This window comes from Ixodes scapularis, unplaced genomic scaffold (assembly GCF_016920785.2).
Source record: "Ixodes scapularis isolate PalLabHiFi unplaced genomic scaffold, ASM1692078v2 PGA_scaffold1__304_contigs__length_218370807, whole genome shotgun sequence".
In the NCBI taxonomy this organism is placed as follows: domain Eukaryota; kingdom Metazoa; phylum Arthropoda; class Arachnida; order Ixodida; family Ixodidae; genus Ixodes; species Ixodes scapularis.
The window spans coordinates 10,344,715-10,355,885 of NW_024609846.1; the positions used below are offsets into that span (position 1 = coordinate 10,344,715).

General features: G+C 44.0%; 1 protein-coding gene across 1 annotated transcript; it reads left to right on the forward strand.

Moving 5' to 3' along the window:
* The first annotated feature begins 2,420 nt into the window (after positions 1 to 2,420).
* Positions 2,421 to 6,707, forward strand: LOC120842780 (sulfotransferase 1C2-like). Its single transcript, XM_040213958.3, has 2 exons — positions 2,421 to 2,542; positions 5,724 to 6,707. Exon 2 carries the CDS (start codon positions 5,742 to 5,744, stop codon positions 6,705 to 6,707), a length of 966 nt encoding a protein of 321 aa, XP_040069892.1. The 5' UTR covers positions 2,421 to 2,542; positions 5,724 to 5,741.
* The last annotated feature ends 4,464 nt before the right edge of the window (positions 6,708 to 11,171 follow it).

Genomic DNA, 11,171 nt, shown 5'->3' on the forward strand with positions numbered 1-11,171 from the left:
TGCAGATGTGCTGACAGTGGTTTGAATCGAATAGCACTGAGTGACTCGTCACTTTTACAAAAAAAAGTCACGACTTACGGGTTCTTTGCAATGGCGAAGCTATGAAAATTAAACTGCGCTATTTCATTCTGAGCCTTATTCGTCCACATCTAATCAATGTTAAGCATGCCATAGTTTAGTGTGGAACATGATTAGACCTGGGCGGCCCGTCCATCTTGCTTTTAGTTCACCGTAGATGAGACAAAATATCAGTGAAATCTTTCTCACCTTGTCTAATACAGAAATGTATTGCGACTACCTCACTTTCGCAGCATTAACAGTTAAATTCAGTCAATACAAAGGGAGTTTCTTTCGCAACCATCATACGTCGCCACTGGTACAAATTACAGATATTAATAGACTGATCTCTCCAGCCATTTTGACTACGCCACTGCTGCCGCAATGCACTGAGGGAACCCTAGTCTTTCTGCACGTGCGACAACCCTGCTGGAGCTCTGCGCGTGTGGAGCACGAGACAGAACGAGCCCTCGCATGCACGGCCGTCTGCCTCCTGTGAACTAAAGTTATGGCGGCGTCACGCATGCGCCGAACGCTTAGTGAGATCGGTCTATTAAATGTTCCTCCCTGTCGCACTAGCATGTTTATTCCACTGCCTTATAAAAAAGTCCGAGGACACAAAAGCACTTCTTATGAGTTGTGAATGCGAAAGCAGGAACGTCGTTCTTCCGCTCTTTTAGTTCGTCTAGGTGTAGCGGTGTGGAAGGCCACGTTTCGCGACTGCCTAGCAAGAGGCGGACGGCCGTGCGCGCGCTCTGGTGCAGTGGCCGCGCCAAGTTGAGCTTGGCAAGTACAGCTTCTCCGGAGTTTACCCGAGCGGGCTGTGCGGCCAGGCCCGCACCGCCGCACCTCTTACCGGCGGCCGGACCGATGCGTGCGCTGCGCCGCCATGGAGAGGGCTTCTCTGGTGGCTCTTTTTTAACTCCGCCGCGCGAGAGCCAATGGAAGCCTCGTCCTTTGATGACGCGCGCCAGCCAATGGGAGCCCATCTATCAGATTTCTGCTTCAGGCGACAGGCTCCGCTCCAATGGGACAGGGGAAGGTGCCGTTTGACGCGGCTTCAAAAGCTGATGACGTCGGTTCGCTCCATGGAACAGTTAAGGCTTTCGCATTAAAGGACCACCACCGAATGGAACCACTCAATTTCCTTTCTGTCCACAATCGCTGACGCATCGATTTCAAGTCGGAAATAAAAATTATTTTCATACCAACTCAACTGGATTTATGTTTTCTTTTGTTGTATTTTCCCCCAAACTCACTTAGATTTATTAATATTTCAAGTTACGCATTTCACAAATCTCAAGTCCTATGTGGATAATGGTATTGAATTCCCCAAACTAAAATAAATAAATAAGCGTCATCACGCCACTGCAGCGCCACCCCACCTATTCGTCCTTCAGTTCACTGACAGGACATGAGGCCTTGCTGAACGCAGATGCTAAACTCGCATCCAATAAATGTCTGCGCTCAATCCCAGTGTAACCGCGTCGACATGCAACTGCACGGTCATTGACTATACTAGGTTTCGTTGGCATAGCACGCGATTAGACTCGGATGTAGACCGACGTCTCTAACTATAATGCAACCATTGGATTATCGCTGGGTGTAAAAAGAGAAGCTACAGACTGTCACACCCTCAGATTGTCACATCCCGAGTGGATGTCTTTAATAGCGGGACGGGACTCAAAAAGCTCATGACAGGGCAGTGTGTGGCTCCAACAAAATACGCGCATACAAAAAAAAAAGTAGAAAACTTAATTTGCGCGTAGAAATTGCGGTCCAGTCGCATTTACAACAACAAAAAAGCGCCTAACCAACTCATTTACACTACATAGCGTCGACGCTCTCGTCCAGCTTCGTCGAACCAATGACACGGATCGACAAAATGCAGACGTTTTCAGAGGCCAAAGATAAAACAGCCAATACGATAGAGCGTGCGATGAAACGCAGCAAAAGCGAACAAAGTTTCCAATTCATTAAATTTGTGCCATAAAAAAAAGACATTCCGTGAACTCTTATATAAACTGTAGATACACGCTGATAAATGGGCTCGACAGTACCGTACCTTTCTGTTGAATTCCGAGCGACCACAATCATCCGTTTGTAAAAATTTTTAGAATTGAGAAAATGGCTGGAAGGGCAAAAGTCTGTTGGATATGCCGATGGTGTGCGTCACACACCCTGGTTCGCACTAACACCTGGCGAGTTTGCTCCAGTTCGACACGCGCCTAGTACCTGCCGTGCAATACCCAGAATCGATAGATATATATATATAAATCTTATTCCAAGATAGCCGGTACCCACAATCCAATGTCCCTAGATTTATAAGTGTGGAAAGTGCCCGAGACTCATAGACAGAAAGCGGGAACTGTCGTGACTACGTCGTAGCAAAAAAAAACAACAACAATACAGCAACATTTATTTCGAGCACCAAGAGATCTCACCACATTTTTATCATTTCTACCCTGCGAGATCTGATTCTTAGGTAAGCAGTACAAGAATCCCAGACTTTTGAAATTTCATGGTATAAACTTTGTTTCGTGAGCTGTAAATTGCCAACATATTTTTCTGGTTTTCTCTATTGGTAATATTTTGGTGATGTTTGCGTCGTTTAGCAGTACGTGCACGGCACTTCAATTAAACAGGGAACTCTTAAAATAAAACATTTCCACGCAGTATGCGGTCGATTTGATGATCTATATGTTACCAAGGCAAGAGACACAAATATTTAAGTTTTGAGGTTGTCTTTTTTTTTTTTTTAAACAACAGCCAACATGTCTTGCCAGATGCTAATTGCTTGTGGTCGTTTAAATGTAGCGATCTGTTACTATTGCTATTTAACAACAACCATATAAAATTTCCTGTTCAAGGAGCACGACTCACCCAGAATAATAAGTGTTACTGAGAGAATGAACGGAGGCTTGAGAGTTTGACAGCACCGGTGTTTGGATGTTAAGCTATAAGCTGTATCCGGATACAGCAAAAAACTTTCGTCTTTCCTAATGATAGAGCAATATACGGAAATCATAATTCTAGCATATGCAGAAGCATTCCACTTCAATCAATGCTGCAAATGTTTTCTGGTCAAATCTTTCCTACTTCTTCCTGCGTGCAACAATTTGTTTTTAATGATGAGGGATAAAAGATCAGCAACCGTTTTGGCATGCATTGGCTAACTAGAAATTCTTCCTTGCCAAAAAGCAATAATTAAAAATGTGTGATAGCAGATTTTACATAACAAAATCATAGTCATTGACAAGGCGTGACTTACTACTTTCTTAAGCTCTAAGTGACCTACAAATACGAATATATTCCAGCGTACTTAAATATATATATAGGTATTTGAGGTGTATTTAGAAGATTGTTTTAATATACTGTTCGTACATACATCCAGTACACATTAAGAGCCACTGACAGTTGTAGGAAATGGAAAGCGTGACTTTTACTGCTCACGCTTTCTGCTTTGTGATTCGTTCCTCGTCGTTTTTATCGGTTAATGTCGCAATCTGATTGGCTGCGGAGGGAAAACAATATACACGGGGACCACCACGCCCACCGTTTCTTCACGTGTCAATAACTATCTTATACTTTCGATTCTGGCGGTGTACCCTGCGCCTCATTTAGCCTGGCAGCTTCGTTTTCAAATTTAAAGTATATTTTATTACACTGCCGGTGAACGTAAAGGGAGCGATAAAGGTATACTTTCCGAAATATTTCTTGAAAAGAAAAAAAGACAGCACTTTTTTAATGGATTACCTTTGCCGTTTTGATCAACAATTTCTGTTTCGACCGATGCCGGCCTTGGCCTCCATTCTTGTGTACCAACCTCCCAAAAGCGAAGTTTACTTATTTAGTGTATTAAATGTTAACTTAGAATATTTGATTATTGTAGGCCTATACCCAGGCGAAATTGACAATAAATATCTGAGCTGCAAGTGCCTGTGCTTTGTTTGCTACAACCTTGGTAAGTAGAGAAACGGATGATTATGGAAGCCCGCGAAGCTCCGAGGTGGTGCTTTTGTGAGCACCGTTGAGACCTTGGTCCCCGCAGCTTAAGTGTTTGAAAAGTTCGTCAATAAAAGAATCGTGCGAATGGCATTTGTTTTTTGGCATTTTATTAAGGGTGATGTAGTAAAAATATTTTCATGCTTAGTTGTTAATTTTATTATTTAAATAGTACAAAAATGCATCTTCTGAGATTCTCTTCTATTAAAACATAATTTTACTAAGATATGACGCAGTATGACGCAGTCAAATGTAAATAAACGGTGGCCATGGTGTATGCTAGTGCTGTATAACAAACGTCAAAGTCACCGACTGGGCACAGAAAGCTCGGTATTTCAGCTAAGGTGCATCTAAGTGGTGGTTTTTTGCCTCGTGAAACCCGCCACAAGCAGCAGAGTGCACCGTATGTTCGTTGCGCTTATCGGGAGATGGCCCGAATTCCATGCACCTTTCACTTGGTCACCTGGCGGAGGTCGCTGTAGCGTCCACGAGACGCGACCGGAAAGAGGCACCTCCGCTAGCGTCTTACGAAACGAGAGTATTTAATGTTGACGTGAACCGCTGACCTAGCTTCCATCAGGCCCGAATCATGGCCGGAAACTAGCGTCTGTCAGCGTCCCTCAGTGTCCGTCGGCGTCCACCCACGGGCACTGAACTTCGTTTCACCCTATAGGGCTGTTTATAGTCCGACGTTGGGCGCAGTGAACGCAGCGTTGTGCAGAACGTGCGCCTTTAATTATCCGGCGACCAGGAACTCCATATCTGCGAGCTATCAGTATATGTGTGCCGCGCCCGTCGACGTTACTTTGGAGTATAAAGGCAGCTATAGTCAGACGCAGACGACATATGACCTGGTGGGATCAATCATTCCAAGTCGAAAACGCACCATCATGGTGTTCGTTATGTTTTTATGTTTCACACCGTTTGATTGGTCCCATTATATCGTAACGTCGGCTGCGTCTAACGTAAGCTCAAACGAAGTATAGCGGAGCGTTGGAAAGAACGCAATGCGACCCACAACGCAAACGCGTCCCATAAGTATACGATTTTGCTTGCCATGGACACCCCAATTAGAGTTGCGCGTTCATCCCCGTAGCGCCAGTTTTTCTGAATGTCATATGGAGTGTGCTTCTCACGCGACAGAATTCTGCGAATACCAGCGCCGCTCTCTTTCTCCTCCTTTCCTGGAAAAAAGGAAAGGAAGAGAGGGCAAAAGCAGGCGAACGTACGCCGAGGCGCTTGCACCGTAGGCGAAGCGGCCGTACCGGCGGCTGTCCTGCACGGCATTTGGAGTCTGCTCTTCACGTGATTCGGATCTCGGCTGATAGCGGCGCAGCGGCAGGTGCAAAACAGACGCGCAACTATGGCCCCCGTAGGGAGCCTCTACAGGAACTCTACTGGAGAGCTACGGGTCTGTAGCTTGACACGTCCGTCGCTGACCTTGCAAGATTGTAAATCTTATATATGAAACAAAAAGTACTGCGACTTAAAAGTTTACATGGTTAAACCCACCACCTAAATGCGACCTCGGGGAACGTTCGAGCTCTCTATGTACAATCGCCGGCTTTTGTGGTTCGTTTTGCAACTCTAGGATTCACTTGCCACCCTATACTGGAATGTTGCGGTGGGCTCAGAGTATGCTTTTTGTTTACACTTCACAGGAGAAACCAAAAGCAAGAATGTCACCTGAACGGACTGTGACCCCCAATTTGCTCTTCAAGGACCTTGATGGCCTTTATATCAGCAGCTTCCTCAACGAGGAAACTGTGCGGTCCGCTCTGTCCTACAAGCCCCGATGCGACGACATCTTCATTGTGACCTACCAAAAGGCCGGCACCACTTGGACTCAATATATTGTGCACTCCATATTGAACGACGGTTCTCTTCCGAAGGACATGGCAGATTTCATGCTGAGGTCACCTTGGTTAGAGTTTTTGGGCCCCGAAGCTGTAGAGAAGATGGTGCGACCCGGTGCCATTAAATGCCACCTTCCCTTCCACAAGCATCCTTACTCGGAGAAGGCGAAGTACATCTACGTGACTCGAAACCCGTATGACTGCTGTGTGTCTTTTTACTACCACGTCAGAAGTATACCTCATTACAGGCTGCAGGACGCTCCATTCGACGTATTCCTCGACTCTTTTCTCAAGGGACAAGTTGGCTGCGGAGACTTCTTTGATCACTTGCTGTCGTGGTACGAGCATCGAAACGACTCGAATGTCCTCTTCTTGAGATACGAAGATCTCATCAAGGATATCAAATCTTCAGTGCTGAAGATTGCTGACTTCCTCGGCAAAGGATACGGGCAAAGGCTGAGGGAGGACCATTTCTTGTTTGACAAAGTGGTAAAAACAACCAGCTTTGAGAGCATGAAAAAACCAATCAACGACGGCATGAAGGATCTGGCATCCAGTTTTCTTTCAATTTCACCTGAGAATCAGCATAAATCGATACAGGTGTTCAATCATAGGTTTTGTGGCAAGCAAGACTTGAAGCCTAAGGAGGAATTTCTTCGGAAGGGCATTGTCGGGGATTACAAGAATCATTTCTCGGCTGAACAGATTGGACGGATGAAGGAGTGGATCGCGTCTAAGAATGAAGGAAGCGTCTTGATGAACTTGTGGAATGATATTGACCTTCCTTGACCATCTGTAGCTGCCTATTTGTATTTGGGGATGGCAAATGCTTTTTTTTTCATGTAAATAAATTGTAAGCAGTAATAGCTAAAGAGTGTTTGACCAATGGATCGCTCGAAATATTCTAGCATGCATTGCCACCGCTACCTAAGGGTCAGTGGAATCCCCAAAAGTGTATATCCGATACAACTGTGAATACAGAATGACTAATATTTTCTTGGACCTGGATTTGAATGTTTATATTGTTGAAAGAGTAAATACCCACGGCAAGCTGGTGACTGACTTCTATGCATCAACCTGTGGAAAAGAAACAATAAAACAACGGGCATAGCATACATATTCAGCTTAATGTTTGATATAACGGTGATCTCTGATCACTCGGCCAAACGTAGTGTTTCGCCTGAGTACGTTTTAGATTTCTGCTCTGCAAAATCAAGTGACCCTCGGTTGGATGCCTACCACTTGAAGTGTGAACTGGTATTGCAACTGCATGAGCTTGCTTACCCACTGATACTGTGTGATCATTAAAAGCTCATGATACAGTAGCGAACAAAATGCTTCGGTGCAATGGTGAGACCTTACCATTATTAAGCACACTATTTGTTTATTTATGTAAGGTTCGAACAATAAATGTGTAAACTTTGATAAGTTTTGAAATCACTTCAGTTTTCTAAAAACCCTCGAATAACGTAGCCTGCACTCTAAAACATATCTCGTGAGTCCACTTCCCGCACTACACTCGGAGAGCCAATCACCATAACTTGCGGACGCAACTGAGCGAATGGCAATACCGAAAATGTTTAGACCAAAAAACGCAGTCTGAGTTGTGACATTGAGCAATGCAAGCGTGACGTTATGCGTCGCTCGATGTCACAACTTAGTGTGAATTTTTTTATCTAAACGTATGTTTCGGCATCGTCATTCGCTGAGCTGCCTCCGTAAGTTGCGGTGATTGGCTCTCCGAGCAATGTGCGAGAAAGTAGACGCACGGGCTTTTTGGAGTGTATAAAACGTACCGGAAACAATATTTCACTGCCACAACTGCCAGGGAACCGTTGAAAATGATTGATGTATGCCCGATTTCCCCTCAACACATGTAAAGGGCTGTTTCCAGCTTTTATTACAACGTGCCTAAGCGTGCGTAGTATATACCAGATCGGTGGTGGGAATTACATAAACCTATTTGTTCCGCGAAGTCACCATCCTAAAAAAAAGACGTTTGGAGTGACGCACAGCTTGCTTGCTATCGACACATCATAAAGTTTAGTTTACGAATACGTCATGACTTTCAAGGCCGGTATGCACTTTGTAGGACTAATATCGGCAGTTAGAAGGTAACGACGTTCATACTAGCAGGCAGGCATTTGCAAATCAAATTTTAGTATTAGTTCACTGTATCTGAAAGATGTAGGGCACCGTTATAAGCGGAATTTACCTGACTAGATTCGTGAAAAATTAATCACGCATGAGTATTTACCTAAGTTCAGCCCGTACGTTTTTGCAATTAAAAGGTGGTAAGTATGTTGCTTTTAGCTAGTACAAAGACTATAAAACATTATCGCAATAATTCCACTCTTCCTCCATGCTCTAGCAGATCTGCAAAAGTAACAAGACACAAGAAAGGTTTTGGAATATATTTTTCTACAAAGATCTAGAGACCCTATAATACAACATTTGTAGGAAGTCTTTGTTCCAAACTTGATGTAATCTGTGAAATGTCATAGTCACCGTTTTCTCGTCCATTGCCGCCTGCCACCTGTGAGACAAAATTATGGTGTTATCACGCATTCACAAAATGCATGGTGAGATCGGTTTTAGAGCGCAGCTCTTTGGGGCCCGTTTCCGGCTTAAGCGGCGTCGGCGTCGCCGTCGCCGTCGCCGTCGGCGTAACCGCGCGGTGCATTATGGGTAAATTTCCCAGCTAAATCTAGCGGAAAAATTTCCCCGCTAGATTTAGCGGAAAAATTTCTCGGCTAAATCTAGCGGAAAAATTTTCCCCGCTAGATTTAGCCGAAAAAATTCCCCTCTAAGTCTAGCGGAAAAATTTTCCCGTTAAACCTAGCGGAAAAATTTCCCGGCTAAATCTAGCGGAAAAATTTCTGCGCTAAATAGCGTAAAAATTTTCCCCGCTAGATTTAGTGGAAAAAATTCCCCGCTAAATCTAGCGCAAAAATTTCCCCGCTAAATCTAGCGGGAAAAATTCCCGGCTAAATGGCGCAAAAATTTCCCCGCTAAATCTAGCGGGAAAATTTCTCCACTAAATCTAGCGGAAAAATCTAGCAGGAAAAATTCCCCGCTAAATCTAGCGGAAAAATTTTCCCACTAAATCTAGCGGAAAGATTTCCCCGCTAAATCTAGCGGAAAAATTTCCGCGATAAACCTAGCGGAAAAATTTCCCCGCCAAATCTAGCAGAATAATTTTCCCGCTAAATCTAGCGGAAAATTTTCCCCGCTAGATTTAGCGGAAAAAATTCCCCACTAAGTCTAGCGAAAATATTTTCCCGTTAAACGTAGCGGAAAAATTTCCCCGCTAAATCTAGCGGAAACATTTCTTCGCTAAATCTAGCGGGAAAAATGCCCCGCTAAATCTAGCGGGAAAATTAACCCGCTAAATCTAGCGGAAAAATTTTCCCTCTAAATCTAGCGGAAAAAATTCCGCGCTAGATTTAGTGGAAAAAATTCCCCTCTAGCGGAAAAAGTTTCCCGCTAAATCTAGCGGAAAAATATCTCCGCTAAATTAAGCGGAAAAATTTCTCCGCTAAATCTAGCGGGAAAAATGCCCCGCTAAATCTAGCGGAAAAATTAACCCGCTAAATCTAGCGGAAAACTTTTCCCGCTAAATCTAGCAGACAAAATTCCGCGCTAAATCTAGCGGTAAATATTCCGCGCTAAATCTAGCGGAAAAATTTCCCCGCTAGATTTAGCGGAAAAAATTCCCCGCGAAGTCTAGCGGAAAAATTTTCCCGTTAAACCTAGCGGAAAATTTTCCCCGCTAAATCTAGCGGAAAAAATTCCCCGCTAAATCTAGCGGAAACATTTTTCTGGGGGTTTCGCGTGACCCCCCAAGGTCACATGACTCCCCCCCCCTCCCCCCCCCCCGCCCCGAGAACAGGTAACCCTCAGTACCCTTCCCTCCTCCTCCTCAAGAGCTGCGCTCCATTTCTGTGTTACAGGGAGTTGTAAACGGCTTTCATTTTTTTTCCTGGAAGATTCCGGCATGTGCCTTGTTTATTTTATTAGTGCTTTTATATAATCAGTTCTCTCCTTCTGAAAACCTACCCGTCGATAGTATTAAAAACCCAACCAGTTTTATTTTTGCTTTCTTTCCAATGTCACTCTTCCTCTCGAAAAGTGGCACCGTTTTTTTCTGATCATCCAACGCATGATACCTTAATCTCTGCGTTTCGTTTTGATGAGTCAGTCGAGAATGAAGGGACCATGGAATTACCTTTTTTACTTTTTGCCAAATAACTTTTACATTAAAAGTTTTACATTTTACATTATGCCGAGCAGGCATCCGTTCTCGTTTCGGTTTATGAACTTTTACACAAAAAAAAAAGAAGATTAATGAAATATCCACTTTTTCTTTCTCTCTAATTCACCGCAAAGCGAGCTGCGGCGTAATTTTGGCGGTCGTGACGTCCACCGGCATCAAAACCGGAAATTCTCTCGGCAGTAGGAGAATGGGAGCGTTAGCGGTGCCGAGTTGGCGGTGCGCCGGTAGGTTTTACTGTTCTGATGGCGCTAATGTCACCGACATATTTTCTAAATCGGCGCCCCTCATCGCTGCAGAAGCTGTAATTCGGGCATTTCGGTACACTGCAGCCTTTCGGCACAGCAACCGAGCGATCGATCACAAACAGTGTTGCCAGATGGCCCCAACAAAAAACCGCCAAACGACTGGAAGGTATAGCCCAAATATAGCCAAAGCGATAAAAACAATATAGCCCAAAATAGCCAAGACTAAAAACAATGATTTTAAAGCCTTATAATGACAATTTCTCACAATCATACAATACACGGTACAATCTCTGTTTCAACCCTCTGATGCACCACATTTTCTGTACATTATGTTATTTGTGAAAAAAAAAAGAAACAAAAAGCTTCGGAAGGATGAAAATTTGTACAACACTGACCCTTCCATCGCAAGTTTTTAGAAGTACAAAACACACAAAGAGAGCTTTATTGTGAAGCCTTGGAGATATGATTATACAGTAAAATAACAAAACACAGAAGCAGAACGGTCAGAATACTGGGAGTTTCCTTACCAATATCCCACCCGTTTCTTTTTCTTTGTGAAGAATATAGGTGCCATCCAGTCCGGTTCAGGTTATTTCTGATTGTGTTGTACTTTCTTGGATTTTACAAACTTGGGTGCCTAAGGATTCTCACAATGGGCACCAAAGCAGCATTTGGAAAGTTCAGTCTACGTTCGGGCGGAGCCATATGCGTCCGGGTTAAAGATGTGCTGCC

Coding starts and splice junctions, on each gene's coding strand:
- LOC120842780 (XM_040213958.3), top strand. CDS start 5,742: ATGTCACCTGAACGGACTGTGACCCCCAATTTGCTCTTCAAGGACCTT.